At 51.5% G+C, this 12,755-nt stretch overlaps 1 protein-coding gene across 8 annotated transcripts in view; it reads right to left on the bottom strand.

The window, feature by feature from the left end:
- Positions 1–12,755, bottom strand: part of TIAM1 (TIAM Rac1 associated GEF 1) — a 157,734-nt gene that overhangs the window by 66,963 nt on the left and 78,016 nt on the right. For 6 of the 8 annotated variants that reach the window (XM_053970060.1, XM_053970066.1, XM_053970061.1 and 3 more), the window contains one exon: positions 4,342–5,324. In XM_053970060.1, coding sequence (XP_053826035.1) covers positions 4,342–5,313 — 972 coding nt within the window. In that variant the 5' untranslated portion in view covers positions 5,314–5,324. Of the gene's footprint in view, positions 1–4,341; positions 5,325–8,118; positions 8,224–10,311; positions 10,457–12,755 lie in introns of those variants that run through there. The other 2 variants (XM_053970062.1, XM_053970064.1) reach the window with 2 other exon arrangements.

The following is a 12,755-nucleotide window of genomic DNA, read 5'->3' as shown; positions in this document are numbered from 1 at the left end:
TCTGGTTAGCAATCACACCTGGGTTGGAAATAGCCACGTTTTCCAGACTACAGGCAGCATTCCTTTAGGGGAGCAGAGCTCCAGCTGCTGAAGATGCTCTGCCTGGAAAAGGCATGGCTGAGGAGGGCTGGAAGGGCAGGCTGGAAGGCCACAAGTGCTCTGCAGAGAGTGAACAGGATGCAGTGGAAGCCAGAAGCAGAAAATTATTTCAGAGAAGAGAATCCATGGGGGACAGGTCAACCCCAGAGCCTTGGATGCATTCCTCACACCAGAAGGCTCCAATCTCTAACCTGCTGGCTTTGGGGAAAGTGCCCTGAGGGAAAATTCACCCCACACTCTCTCCCTTTCTTTTCCTGAGCAGTTGGTATTTGAGGAACACGGCACTGGGCTGGATAGTGCTTCCATGGGACTGACCCAGTGTAGTCCTCTTCCATTTTGGGGTTATATCCTCTAAGCCACAAAACGATTTTGTGGAAAAGTTTTACACAACTTAAAAGCAAGTGTCAGCTCTCTGGAGTTTAGCCATCCTACAGAACATAACAGAACACTGTAACCAGTTACAAAATTCCCTGAGATAGTAAAAAATAATATCAACTGGAAAGATTGTCTCATTTTAGACTGGTTTCTCTGTACATCCTGATCTAATTCCCACAAACCCCTTTGGTTTCATCTCCTGCATATTCTGCAAAAATTTTATGTAGGACTTTTTTTTTTTAAGGTTTGAGATCCCAAATTCCTGCAGGCTACCTAGAGAGGCCTAAAAATAGTAATAAATTTGAAAATTGGACAAAAGGGGATTTAACACGCCAAGGACATGGCCCGGGGCTGGCGCTGAAGCCAGCACAGCTTCCAAGTGAGTCAGGCAGGAAGTTTGTTCCTTCCCCCCCACTCAGCTTCACAAGGAATATGCAATAAAGAGGTGGCTTGGAAGGGGCACAAAACCACACCTCGAGGTTTTCATCCCTTAATCCACAAAACCACAGAAGGGCTGGGTTGGGAGGGGCCTTAAATCCCATCTCATTCTACCCCCTGCCATGTGCAGGGACACCTTCCACTGTCCCAGGCTGCTCCAAGCCCCAGTGTCCAGCCTGGCCTGGGACACTCGCAGGGATGAAACAGCCACAGCTTCTCTGGCAAATTCCCTCCTTGAAATGTCAATTAGGGCTCATAACAGCAGGAGAGCATGGGGTATATTTGTCCCTGAATATCTACCAGGAGAAGGAGGAGGAGGAGGAGGAGGAGGAGGAGGGAGTCTCCTGCAGGCAGATGTTTAGCTGCCACAGGACACAACAGGGCTGCTAAACAAAACCTGGATCCCACAGAACAGGCTGCAGGATCCTGGGGATCTCACAACCCACAGTCAGAACAAGCTGTATCCAAGCGGTGCTTTCTCCCTTCCAGGAAAATTGGGTGCAAATGGCAGCCAATTAAGCCCTTTCCACCTACACCACATCAGCTCCAAAAGCCAAACACGATCCCAGCAGAGCTCTCTGGGAAGCCTCGCTCGGCAGAGCTGAGCCCTCAATGGCACAAGGCTGGGAAGAGCAGAACTGCTGCGTGGGTGCCCCAGAGCCACCTCGGGAGCACTAATCACTTGTGCATATTGAACAGAATTGTCTCTCCATGGGAAAAAGCTCCCTTCAATTAGTGCAGAGTGACTCCCACCGTTCTATTTAAGGTTTAAATTTGGACAGGGAGAGAGTTTCTTCCCTGTTCTTGGTGTGTTGGTGGTTTTCCTTTTAATGTAAACCACGTACTTGCAAAGAACCCATGGATAAGGCATTAGAACAAAACACGTGCAGCCATAATTCCAGCACCTTCTTTCTGGGATGCATTCTTCCAGGAGCACTGGGTCAGCACAGCTCAGAAAGCACAGCTAGTGATAAAGTGCAGGAAATTTAACTTACAGAAACCATGATGGTGTTCATGAGTGTAGCTGAGCGTGCAATGGAAGGATGGCTGGATTTGGGAGCCAAGCACCAGGGCACAAGGCCATGGCTGTGGTCTCAGACTCACCCTTCTGGCAGTGACCTCTTTAGGAACTAAACTAGTCAGGAGTCACCCACCAGTGATCATCAGGCCCTTCCAGCTCTTCTAGCACCTGGGCAGCTGAGACTAAAGAAACAGGCAGATATCCCAGCTACAGCTTTCCAAAAAGTGGGAAAAAAAACCCCAAACCACTGGCAAACACAACCCCAAAGTCTTGTGAGGATTGACAACAGGGATGTGGGCAGAAACTTCACTCCTGGCTAGGAGAATCCCTTGGGGCATCCATGGAGCAGTGACACCTCACTGGCCCGCAGGCCAAGAGGGAAAACTGTGTCCAACACCCCATTAGTCACCTCTGTGTGGTGGCCTCGTGGCCCTAAGATGTGACAATTATTGTGTGGGATTGGGATGGGGGCAGCAGTTTAAAAGGCTGGTCAAAACACACATTTATAGCTGGAAGTGTTTTCCAGCACCAGGGCACACATGGCAGGCTCCAGGGCAACGGGGTCATCGAGGGTGTAAAGGTAAAAAGTGCTGAAAAACTGGGAGGGCAGAGGGAAACAAAACTGCCCAAAAGGTGCCCAGTGCCAGCTGGCACAGGCCAGCACAGTGCCAAGGAGCACAGTAAGAGCAGGGCAGTGCCACACCTCAGCTCCCAGCACACTCCACACCAGCAGTGTCAAGGAAAGAGGAGCAAAGTGTGAGATGCTGCTGACTGGGGACCTGGTGCAGACACAGACTGGTCACTTCCCTCCCCTCACCCCCCATCCAAAGCCACCTCATCAGGCTCACCAAGAACTCCTTTCCCTTCATTTCTGCCTCTTCAAACACATAATGGCAGTCATTTCCCTAAGCTTGCTCAGGCTAGGCTGGGGCTGACACGACTTCATTTCTGACAACTATCTTATACTTACAGGATGCTGCTGGGATTAAAGACTTGGAAGGAGGAGTTTTGACCTTTGCAAAGCTTTAATTTTGTTGAATTTATCCATGGTAATAATCACTGCTAAGACTCCTTACAGCCATCATCTCCTGTCTCGGGAGATCCATCTAGAGAAACCAGCCCCACGAAATAATTTCCCTGGGTATGGCTGAGGCCTCACAAAATACTACTTAAATTCCAGACTTTCACTACATGCCTCAGAGGAATCTTCTGAATGCCAGCATAGGCACCAAGAAGAAAATCAAATGCTTGGCTGTTCATCACCGACTCTATTCTCTTTTTCCTTAAATACCCTCGAAAGCAGGCTGCAGGCAGCAGTTGCACCCAACAATCTTCAGGAAAGCTGTTAGGGCCAAGACTGCCAAAAACCATCTTTTTTTTTTTTCTTCTTCTTCTTCTTCTTGTTCTCTAGGTTTTTATCCTGCACTGGCACACCAAAGGCTTTCCACCTCTGAGAGCAAAGAGCTGATTTTGAAGAACAAAGCTGCTGTTGTGGGATGCTGCAGCGCCTGTTTCAGCATGTCAGTTTTATATTTAGCAGCAGCCCATCTCTACAGATCAAGCATGGCCAGGGAGTCCCTGAGCAGCCCCATCCCAGCAGCTCCCACCAGTTTGGGCAGGGTTTGGAACTCCTTTCTGCCCCTCTCTCCAAGTCATCTGCCCCTGAACTGCCAAGAAGCACTGCCTGCAGCCTGAGGCAGGAACTCCATCAGGCAGGACAGGGAAAAGCAGGGCACCATGAAGGAAAGCCCCAGGATCACAGGGCTGGTGTCTGCAGTGCAGGAGGGGCACCCGACAGCAAAGCTTCTCTTGACTCTGTGCTGTCCCTGGCTCAGAGAAGCAGAATCTTCTCCTTACAACTCCATGCCCCATCATCTCTCCGTTTACTGCAGGCCTGGCAGTGCCAGTGCTGTTTCGGGGAGATGTTTTGCACAGACACTAACACCAGCTAATTAGAAAAGTGAAATTTCAGCCCAGTGAGCGTTTAGCACGGAGGGGAAGCACTGGCAGGTTTTTTTTTTGCCTCCAGCCACGAGTGCAGGCAGGGGAGGGCGACAAGGCTGGGAGGGCAGAAGGGGGGACACGGCTCTGCAGAGGAGTGATCAGTTTTGGCAGCTACCCTGGAAAAAAAGGACCTGTCAGCACTGCAGAACACGCAGGGCAATCTTCTGCTGGCAAATGCAGATTTCCCCTTCTCAGAGGCAGCGAAGAGTGCAAAAGGTCCAAGGAGAGCTGCAGATAAAGAAGGGACAGTACAGTGATGGAATTGAGCCAGCTCTGGAGACTGGCTAGTTCAGCTCTCTCCTGGGAACAGCTCTCTGCTCGGAAAGGGGGTGCTGAAGGAAAACACAGCCTGGGAGAACCCAGAAAACCAGCAAATGCCAAACCACAGAAGAAAACTGCCTTACCTGGGTGGTTTTCGCCCTTCTGCCTTGCATGCTGCTGCTATGGCTCATCTGGGGGTTGGAGGCCCCTTCGGAGAGGCAGTGGGACTTCCTGCAGGGGAGCGTGTTGTAGTTGCTGTAGGAGGAAGGCGCGTCCTCGGCGGTCACCGAAGCCATCTTATGGCTCCCGAGCTCGGGGATGTCGGACACCAGGCTCCGGCAGTACCCTCCGAAGGCGTTTCGGGGGCCCCCGTTGACGGCGGCACTGGGGGTTTTGGGGGAATACAAGTCACTCATGGAGTTGGCCCGCTGGCAGGCAACCAGGGGCTGGGGGCTGCCGCCCGCCTCCGGGCCCCGCGCGGCCTCGGCGTCCTTCTCCTCGGCCAGGCCCAGGATCTCCTCGTTGCTGGTCAGGTGCTCCTGGCTGAGGTCGGACAGCGAGAACTCCAGGCTGTCCTCGCGCCAGATGTCGGCCGACTTGGAGCGCTTCTTCTTGAAGCCGGCCGCGTCCGCGAAGGCGGCGCCGTTGGCCGCGTAGCGCAGCGCCCGCCCGTCACCCTCGGCCAGGAAGGGCGGCTCGTCCCCGTAGAGCCGGCTCTCCTCCGAGCCGGGCACGCTGCGCACGGAGGCGGCCGTCAGCACCGTGCTGCCGTCCACGCTGGGCGTCACCGAGGAGTCCGTGTGGTAGGACACGGGCCGCAGCCCCATGTCCACGCGCTCCACCCACATGGCGCTGCCGAAGTCCTCCAGGTTGGCCTCGGGGGCGAAGGGCTCCAGGCCGTTCTCGGCCAGCGACTGCGGGATGCTGGGGGTGCTGCTGGAGCGCGTGCTCACCTCGGAGTTGCGGTGGATGACCTTGCCCGAGGAGGCGTGGCGCGTGCGGCGCGAGGCCTTGCCGGAGAGGCGCAGCGAGCGCGACGTGTGCTTGCGGCCCAGCCCCGGCTGCTTGTCCCCGTAGAAGGCGTGCTCCACGCTCTGGCTCTCCGCGTTGCCCATGGCGTCACGGTCTGCGAGGGACACAGCGGGCACCGTTAGGGGAGGAGGCACGCGGACGCCCCGACGCGCCAACAGCTGCTTTTTTATTTCCTTAACTACCGAGCCCGTCCCAAAACCTACACCGCGGATTCTGGCAGGGACTGCCCTAACTGCAGCAATAATCCCACGGATTAATTAATTACGGGAGCCAGCGGCAAACCTCGAAATACAGCTAAATCAGAATGTGGCAAACAGCCAGACGGCTCTGCTGGTGCAAACCAAGAGTGCAGAAGAGCGAAGGACTGAACCCTGGAGCTCGGTGTGAACTGGAACCAGTTTAGCACCACAGTGCCATCCCAGCTCTCTGCACATTCACCTGACCCTCAGCATCAGCGTCGTCATTCCAGCCAACAAACTCAAAAAATCAACAGCTCTCGTTTATCTGCAGGGAACAGATACTGTAAAGTAGAGGGATGTACACCTTTAGCTGAGATTCCACCTTTTTTTTTGGCTAGGAACTGCAAAGTGAAGCACCAAACAGCAAAGTACAAATCCACCCGTTTGGCAGCGAGCTAATGACAGGTTTGATTTCTGGAACAAAAAAACCTGTGCAACGTTAAGCAGGTACGGAGAGTCCCCCACAAGAAAGCCATATTATGAAAAATAAATTAGCATGAGTGACTCAGACTACACAAAAATAACCTCTCCTTCCCACTCCCTCTGAAGCAGATAAGCAGATCTGAGCTCTTTGATCTGAGCTGGAACGCAGGGACGGGGCTGGTGTCCCCAGCCCCAGCCTCCTGCATTATTCAGCTGTGCACATCCCGCTGTGGAACAGGTTTCCCATCCAGGAGGTGGGAGTGATGATCTGATTCAACCTTGGAAAACACTTTGAGGTCTGCGATCTCACTCAACAAATGTCAGAAATATTTTATCAGTAGTACTGGGTCCTTCCCCTCTGGCCTGACAGCAAGAAGAAGAAGAAAAGTAAATGCCAAAGTTCAAAATTACACAGGAGATCCTGAATTACACACGAGACAACTACGTAGAGAAAAATAGTCCATCAGTCTCGGAAAGAAATTCCAGGACAAAACTTCTTTGTTTGGAGGCCTTTCCATCAGTTTTGGTTGAAAATAAAAAAGCTGCCCTGACAGTAAAATAATCTGGAGTTTTTAATTTCTTGGGGCGATTTCCTCTCCTTTGCCAGGATGCCGGTGGGCACTGAACCAGATGCTGGCAGAACAAATGCAACCACGTATTTTCCCTCACTATCTGTATACACACAGTTGCTGCTGCACAGAACTGAGTTAGCCCTACATAAACAGATGGAAAGTGAGGAACTGATGGCACTAAACAACAGGACAGCACGGCACAGCTGAACCCTGCACTGACACTTCTGACCACAGCAAGAGGACTCTGCCTCTGCTCCTCTACCCAGCAAAGCTGATCATGGCTGAGGCTAGAGTCTGTTCAGTGCTGGAGCAACAAACACCATAAATATCTGGGCATTGCTGCATTGAACATGAATACAATGGCACGTGAAGTAAACTACAGCAGGGAATGCCCTACATCTACTGAAATGAATGGCAGAACTCCCTTTGGCTGCCACGACTTGTTTAGATAAATAAAAGCACTGAATAAAGGGCAGGTATAAATCTTAAAACAAAGAAGAAAAAGACAGCTTTATCAATCCCTAGACAAGGGTTCATTATCTCCTAAGAGCTACAGCTCTTTGATACAGACTGAAAAACAATCAGCCAGCTATTGCCTATAGAACATTTTAAAGCACAAAACCTGCATCGTTTCTTCTGCAGGTATCTAAAAGCAGACCTCAATGCTTCCATCCTGCAGAAGAAACCCTCTCGGGGCAATGCTTTCCCTGCTCTGGTTCCTGCTGACCACACTTCCATCCGGGGGGATTTCCACTGGCTGCACAGCCTGGCAGAGCCTGCACCATGTATCCCCACCTCCAGCCATCCATCCCATCTCCAGCCATCCCTTCTCACCCTAAGGAGAATGAGCAGTTTTAAAAATCCTCCTTAGGACCATGTATCCCCAGCCTCCAGCCATCCATCCCATCTCCAGCCAACCCTTCTCACCCTAAGGAGAATGAAAAGTTTTAAAAGTCCTCCTTAGGACCATGTATCCCCAGCCTCCAGCCATCCATCCCATCTCCAGCCATCCCTTCTCACCCTAAGGAGAATGAGCAGTTTTAGAAGTCCTCTTGAAAGCTGCAGTAGTTCTTTACCTTCTGACCACACCAGGCAAGACTTCCCCAAGCCAGAAAAGCAACAGGACCACAAATGGGCTTGGTGAGGAAAGGAGCAGCAGCTCAGGCTGCATCCCCTGAGGAAATAACACTCTCCTGGAAGGAGGGAAGTCTTCTCTCCACAGAAGGAATGTTCAGGGAGTGATTTCACACAATGAAGTGTCTGCTAGAGACTGGCAAGAAGTGTCAGACTTCAAAGTAAAGAGCTGACCTTTTTTAATTGCGTGGATTGGCGCTTTGGGTGAGGAGTTTGCAAATCCACAAGCGGCTGTCAGTGAGCCCACACCTCACCCCTGCACCCTGGAAAGGCCCTGCCTAATCCCACTGAATTCCCAGCTGCAAGGCTGCAGGAACGCTGCCCAGTGGGTGCAAGAGGGCTGCAGGCAGTGCAGCTGGTCCAGCTGCAGCCATGCAAGACAGTGCCATCCCCCAAGTTTGTCACCATCCCCTGGCAGAGCCCATCTCCCCTGGGAGATGCAGGACGCAGCTTGGGGGGACAGTTGACCCCACCAGGTCAAGCTGAGGGGGTTCCTCTGAAAGGGACCCCCTAGTCCTACCTTCTCACCCCATTTCTGCCTCGCTGGCTGAGCATTTCCACCAGTTACCCTGAACCAAATCAAGTGCTCGTGCGGCAGAGTCCACTAAAACAGCGGAAAATAAATCTGGGGGGAAAAGAAAAGACAACAAAAAGAAAAGCTTATTAGTTTGGTTTTGCTGAGCTAGCGAGTTGGCCTGGCACGTGCCAGAGGCAGCACAAGGGTGCCTGTCCGGGGACAGGAGGGGACAATGCGTCTGGAGAGTGACACTTCCTCGTTTTTTGGCAGCAGGGAGCTGAGAGGTGAGCTCAGGCAGATGTGGAAAGGCAGCCCTGAGAGGGGAAGTGGCACTGCTATAGACACAGCAGGAGCTGGGCAGGGGAGGGGAGCCCCAGCCTCCCCCTCCCACGGGCCACAGCAGACACCCTGGGGCAACAGCGTCTCAAACTGCTCAGCTACGACTGCCAGATGCTGCCTGTCTGTGGCTTAACTGCATTTAGCACACTCGATGAAAAAAATCTGTATCAAATTAGGAAAATGAGTAATGTTAATGGGAGCTGCACGCAAGCGCTGGTAGGACAAAGGCTCCCCTTGTTAGCTCGGCTGCCAAACGCAAAGGCCACCATTAAAGACCCATCAAGGTACCACCAGGATATGACACAGATCAAGTGTGACACATCTCCATGCTTTAGGCAGGTCTGTGGCGGTGTCAGGAGTCTGCTGTGAACTACCCCGAGATCAGCACGGGGCCACGCGCTGCTGCGAGCACAACTGGCTGGACCTTTTTCAGCAGAAAATGTTGATTCATCAGAACCCAAACTTTTTGTGGGAACAGAGGGCCTCTGACGAAATCTCTCTCTCTCTGGGAGGGAGAGGCTCGAAAAGCAAAGCGGGGAGACAGGCACGTCTCCTGGAGGAGGCACCAGCGCCCTGACTCAGGCGCTCGCCGAAGATCCAGATTCGTATCTGCAGCCCAAGCCGGGCAAATGAGGGGTGGCAACTTCTGCCTCCACGTCCCCAAAAAGGTGGCCTGACCATCCGTGCTGGGAAAGGGCTCTCTCTCCCAGAAAACCTGCTCCTTCCTGGCTCAGCACAGGGAAAATGTCAGAAATGCGGTGACTTCAAGAAAGTCACCTTTAAGGCAGCTTGCACATCAAGAGACAGGACAGGGGGTTGAGATAAGCTTTTTGAAAGCTCAGACTTCAGACTGCCATCAAGACTAGGCTGCCAGCAGGGAGAAGACGAATTTTGCAGGAAAAACAGTGTTCCCTACACTGGGTATGTGGGAAAAGCAGACTGACCTCCAGCTGAACTGCTGAGGTTTTGCTGGATGACTCTTACATGAAACGGTTACACATAAATTATATCACATTCTAGATGACCACTGATGATGGCCCACTCAGAGAACATAATTTCCTTTAAAACCAGTAATTTTCCTTCCACTTCCCCTACCCCGATATTAAATTATTTCTTAAAATAATTACAAAACCAGAATACTCATTTCATTTAAACCTATGTTAGTAACTCTTGAACCTGCAAAAGGCTGGACCACCAGATTCCAGAAGCATTATCTGAAAAATACTAAATTTCCAACCAAATTTGAAGCACCTCACAAGACAACAGATTGCCAATTTAAAATTAGATTCTAGTGGGAGGCCCTGGTGACAAATCTGTATTTTTCTCCTGGAGCGTAGCTCGAAGGCTGTGAGAACCAGAACAATGATCAAATCCACAGCGGGCAGTGAGCCTACAGAAATAAACTTCTGCTAAAATCTGCCAGCCAACAACAAAGATTTTCACTGAACTCACCAGAACCACACAGAAAAAATGTACAAGACTAATAACCAAGTGTGAACACACACATTTTATTGTAATTAAAATGTGCTTTTTCGAAAGGGCAAGAGAAGCTGAAATCCCACAGAAAGCCTTTGAGTTTCTCAGAAACTCCAGCGGCGTATTTCATTGTTTTCACATCAGAACCTCTTAACCAGCCACTTCTTTTTTTGTGAGCCGCTCTCACATGTGTTAAAGCAGGGATGGACTCCAGAAAGACCCTGCAGGCAACTGGAGTAAGAGGAGGAGGGAGGGAGGAAGGGATGTCACCCCCGTGCTGCCAAGCCCGGGTAGCCAGCACATGCAGCTCGTGGCCCTCGCCCTCCCCAGCACCCCAGAGCACAGCAAAGCCCTGCAGAAACACGAGGGACGCACGTGTACCTTCCGAGGCAGTCCCGGTATCCAGCGCAACCTTCCCCCAGAGAGCTGTGGCATTTAGAGGCACACAATTGCAAATGACCCCAAAATGAGCAGTTACTGGGACTGCAGAAGCTGTCAGCACCTGCCACTCAGCGACTCCATTACTCCCGCGTCAGAGTCTATGACTACATGCCAAAAACCTGGGGAGAAAGGGGAGAAAAACAAATCAGACAAAGCAGGGTTAGCAGGGAGGGCTGCACAGGAGCATCTTCTGCCGGGGCCTGTCATCAGCACTTACCTAAGGAGCACTGGGCAGCACAGCACGGAATGCTGTGCTCAGATTCACATGCTGAAAGCTGATGGTGGCAGAATAAATGAAAAACCCAGTCAAGCACCGCCAGCCCCAACCACAGGACATGGAGAGCTCCTCTTCCCAACCAAAATCCCCCCAGACTTTAACATCCCCTCGCTGAGGCCAGTCTGTCTCAGCTCAGGGCCAAAACCACACCTGCATCTGAGGACGACCACCAAGAGAGGCACCTTCCAACAGAGCAGGGCTGAATTTCTGGCAGCAAGGGGAGCCCAACCGCCCAGGAGACGCTGGAAGGCCTTGCAGGAGATTTCTCTGCACACTGTCTCATTTATGGAAAGGGCAATTTTCCAGGCAGGGATTTCATCACCGTTTTCCAAGGGCGAATCACACATTGGGGCAGAGCATTTACAACTGGTTTTGTGAGCAAGGAAAGGGTTCTCAGGTTAATTGTGCTCACAAAGGCACAGATACAAGAGACCAGTCTGTGCTTACCTAGACCCGAGACCAGTCCTTAGGGCAGTCCTCAAGCTGGACACTGAGCTCATGTGGACACCAAACCCCAGCCCATTCCAGGCCTGGTACCACTGGTGAGCTCCCCTGCAAGGAGCCCAGCTCTAGTCCAGCCCTGGGAGAGGCTGAATGTGTTCCCAATCCAGCTCTCACCCAACTCCCCCTTCTCCCAGCCAAGCACCAGCACTAAAACGTCACCTCAACACTGCACACAAACTTGGGAGAGTTGTAAACTTCTCCACAGGTCCCAGGGAACAATAACCTGGGGAGGAATTATTGCTGCCCTTCATGTTCTTGGAGCTGCTTGGTGGAGAAAGTGTGAACCTCACTCTTGGCTGGATTCTCAAAAGAGATGAGAGTCACTGGCTCTTTTTAAAATTAAAAATATTCTCATTTTCTTTCTCTTCCTTCATGTTCCCTTCTTTGCTCCCCACCTCCCCCTCTTCCCCCAAGCTGTTGGTTGAGATCTGAAAAGCAGTTCATTAATTGCTCAGGAGCTGGCAGAAATTAATAAAATGAAGCTCATTTATATTGAAATGGACTCATTATCATGCCAGCTGCCAATAATTTCCAAGAGGGGAATCTTGCTGACAAAAAAGGTCCTACAGGCAAGAGGCTCCCCACCTGCAGCCACCACACAGGGAGCAACCCTGCCACGAGCATTGCTCACCTCCCAGGAAAGGGAATTGTGACCATCTCTGCTCAGATCTGCCTGCTACTGCCTCAAGAAAACCTGACCAAAAGAAGAGCAAAACAGACACAGCCCCTGTGTCTGTCAGATCTCCCACCCTGACATGGCTTTTGAGAAGTTTGTAACTCGGTAAAGTCTGCTCCAGGGTGACACAAACTCTGGTTACCCCCCTGAGAAACCGGCTCCAAGGCAGCCCGTTCCACACACCACCTGTGCTCCTCCTGCAAAACCCCTTCTCTGCTGGCAGTGCTTTGTTGAAAAGGGGATGTTTACACCTGGATCCTGCATTATCCAAATCCTCACGCTGCTCCAGTACACCTGAAGGGCTGGCAACATCCTTTGCCACAAACAGGTGAGTACTGGGCACCACAGCTCCTCCAGAAGACAAGGATTTATCGTTACCCATCAACTCTTTCCTGAAAAGTTTTGCTCCCTTCATCTTTCCTAAATCAAACCAATTCATACTTTTCAAGAAGAACATCTGTTTTTCATATTTTGACCTTAATAAGCACTGGAACAGTCCTCAGTGTCCTGGGTCACTCCAACAGCTCAGGCTCTGCCGCAGCACAATTTCTGGAGCTCTGAAGCAGCCTCCAGCAAAGCCTTCCTTCCAGCAAGGTCTTGGAAGGTCCAACAGGGTAAAAAGTGATGCCCACGCTCCTCGTTGAGGAGGAAGGGCTGAAGCAAACACGAGCACAGCTCCATCACTTCCTTTCCAGCACAGAGCCCTTTTTGGTCACGTTTGCTCCCATGGATGCTCCCGTGGAGCCTGGCCAAGGGAGAAGCTGACCAGTGACCCACCAGTCTGTTCTCAGGGGAGATGGACAGCTGTAAACATCGACACGTGGAACGACTGATCTGATTTTTTCTTTAAAAAAAAAAAAAATCAAATAAAGATTTCCAAACTTCTACACTGGAGACAAAAGATCCCCTGTCAGCGCCGACTGCTCC

Source organism: Vidua macroura, chromosome 2 (genome assembly GCF_024509145.1).
Source record: "Vidua macroura isolate BioBank_ID:100142 chromosome 2, ASM2450914v1, whole genome shotgun sequence".
NCBI classification, from domain to species: Eukaryota; Metazoa; Chordata; class Aves; order Passeriformes; family Viduidae; genus Vidua; species Vidua macroura.
The sequence above is the reverse complement of the archived record's forward strand: the minus strand, read 5'-3'. Positions and strand labels throughout refer to the sequence as shown.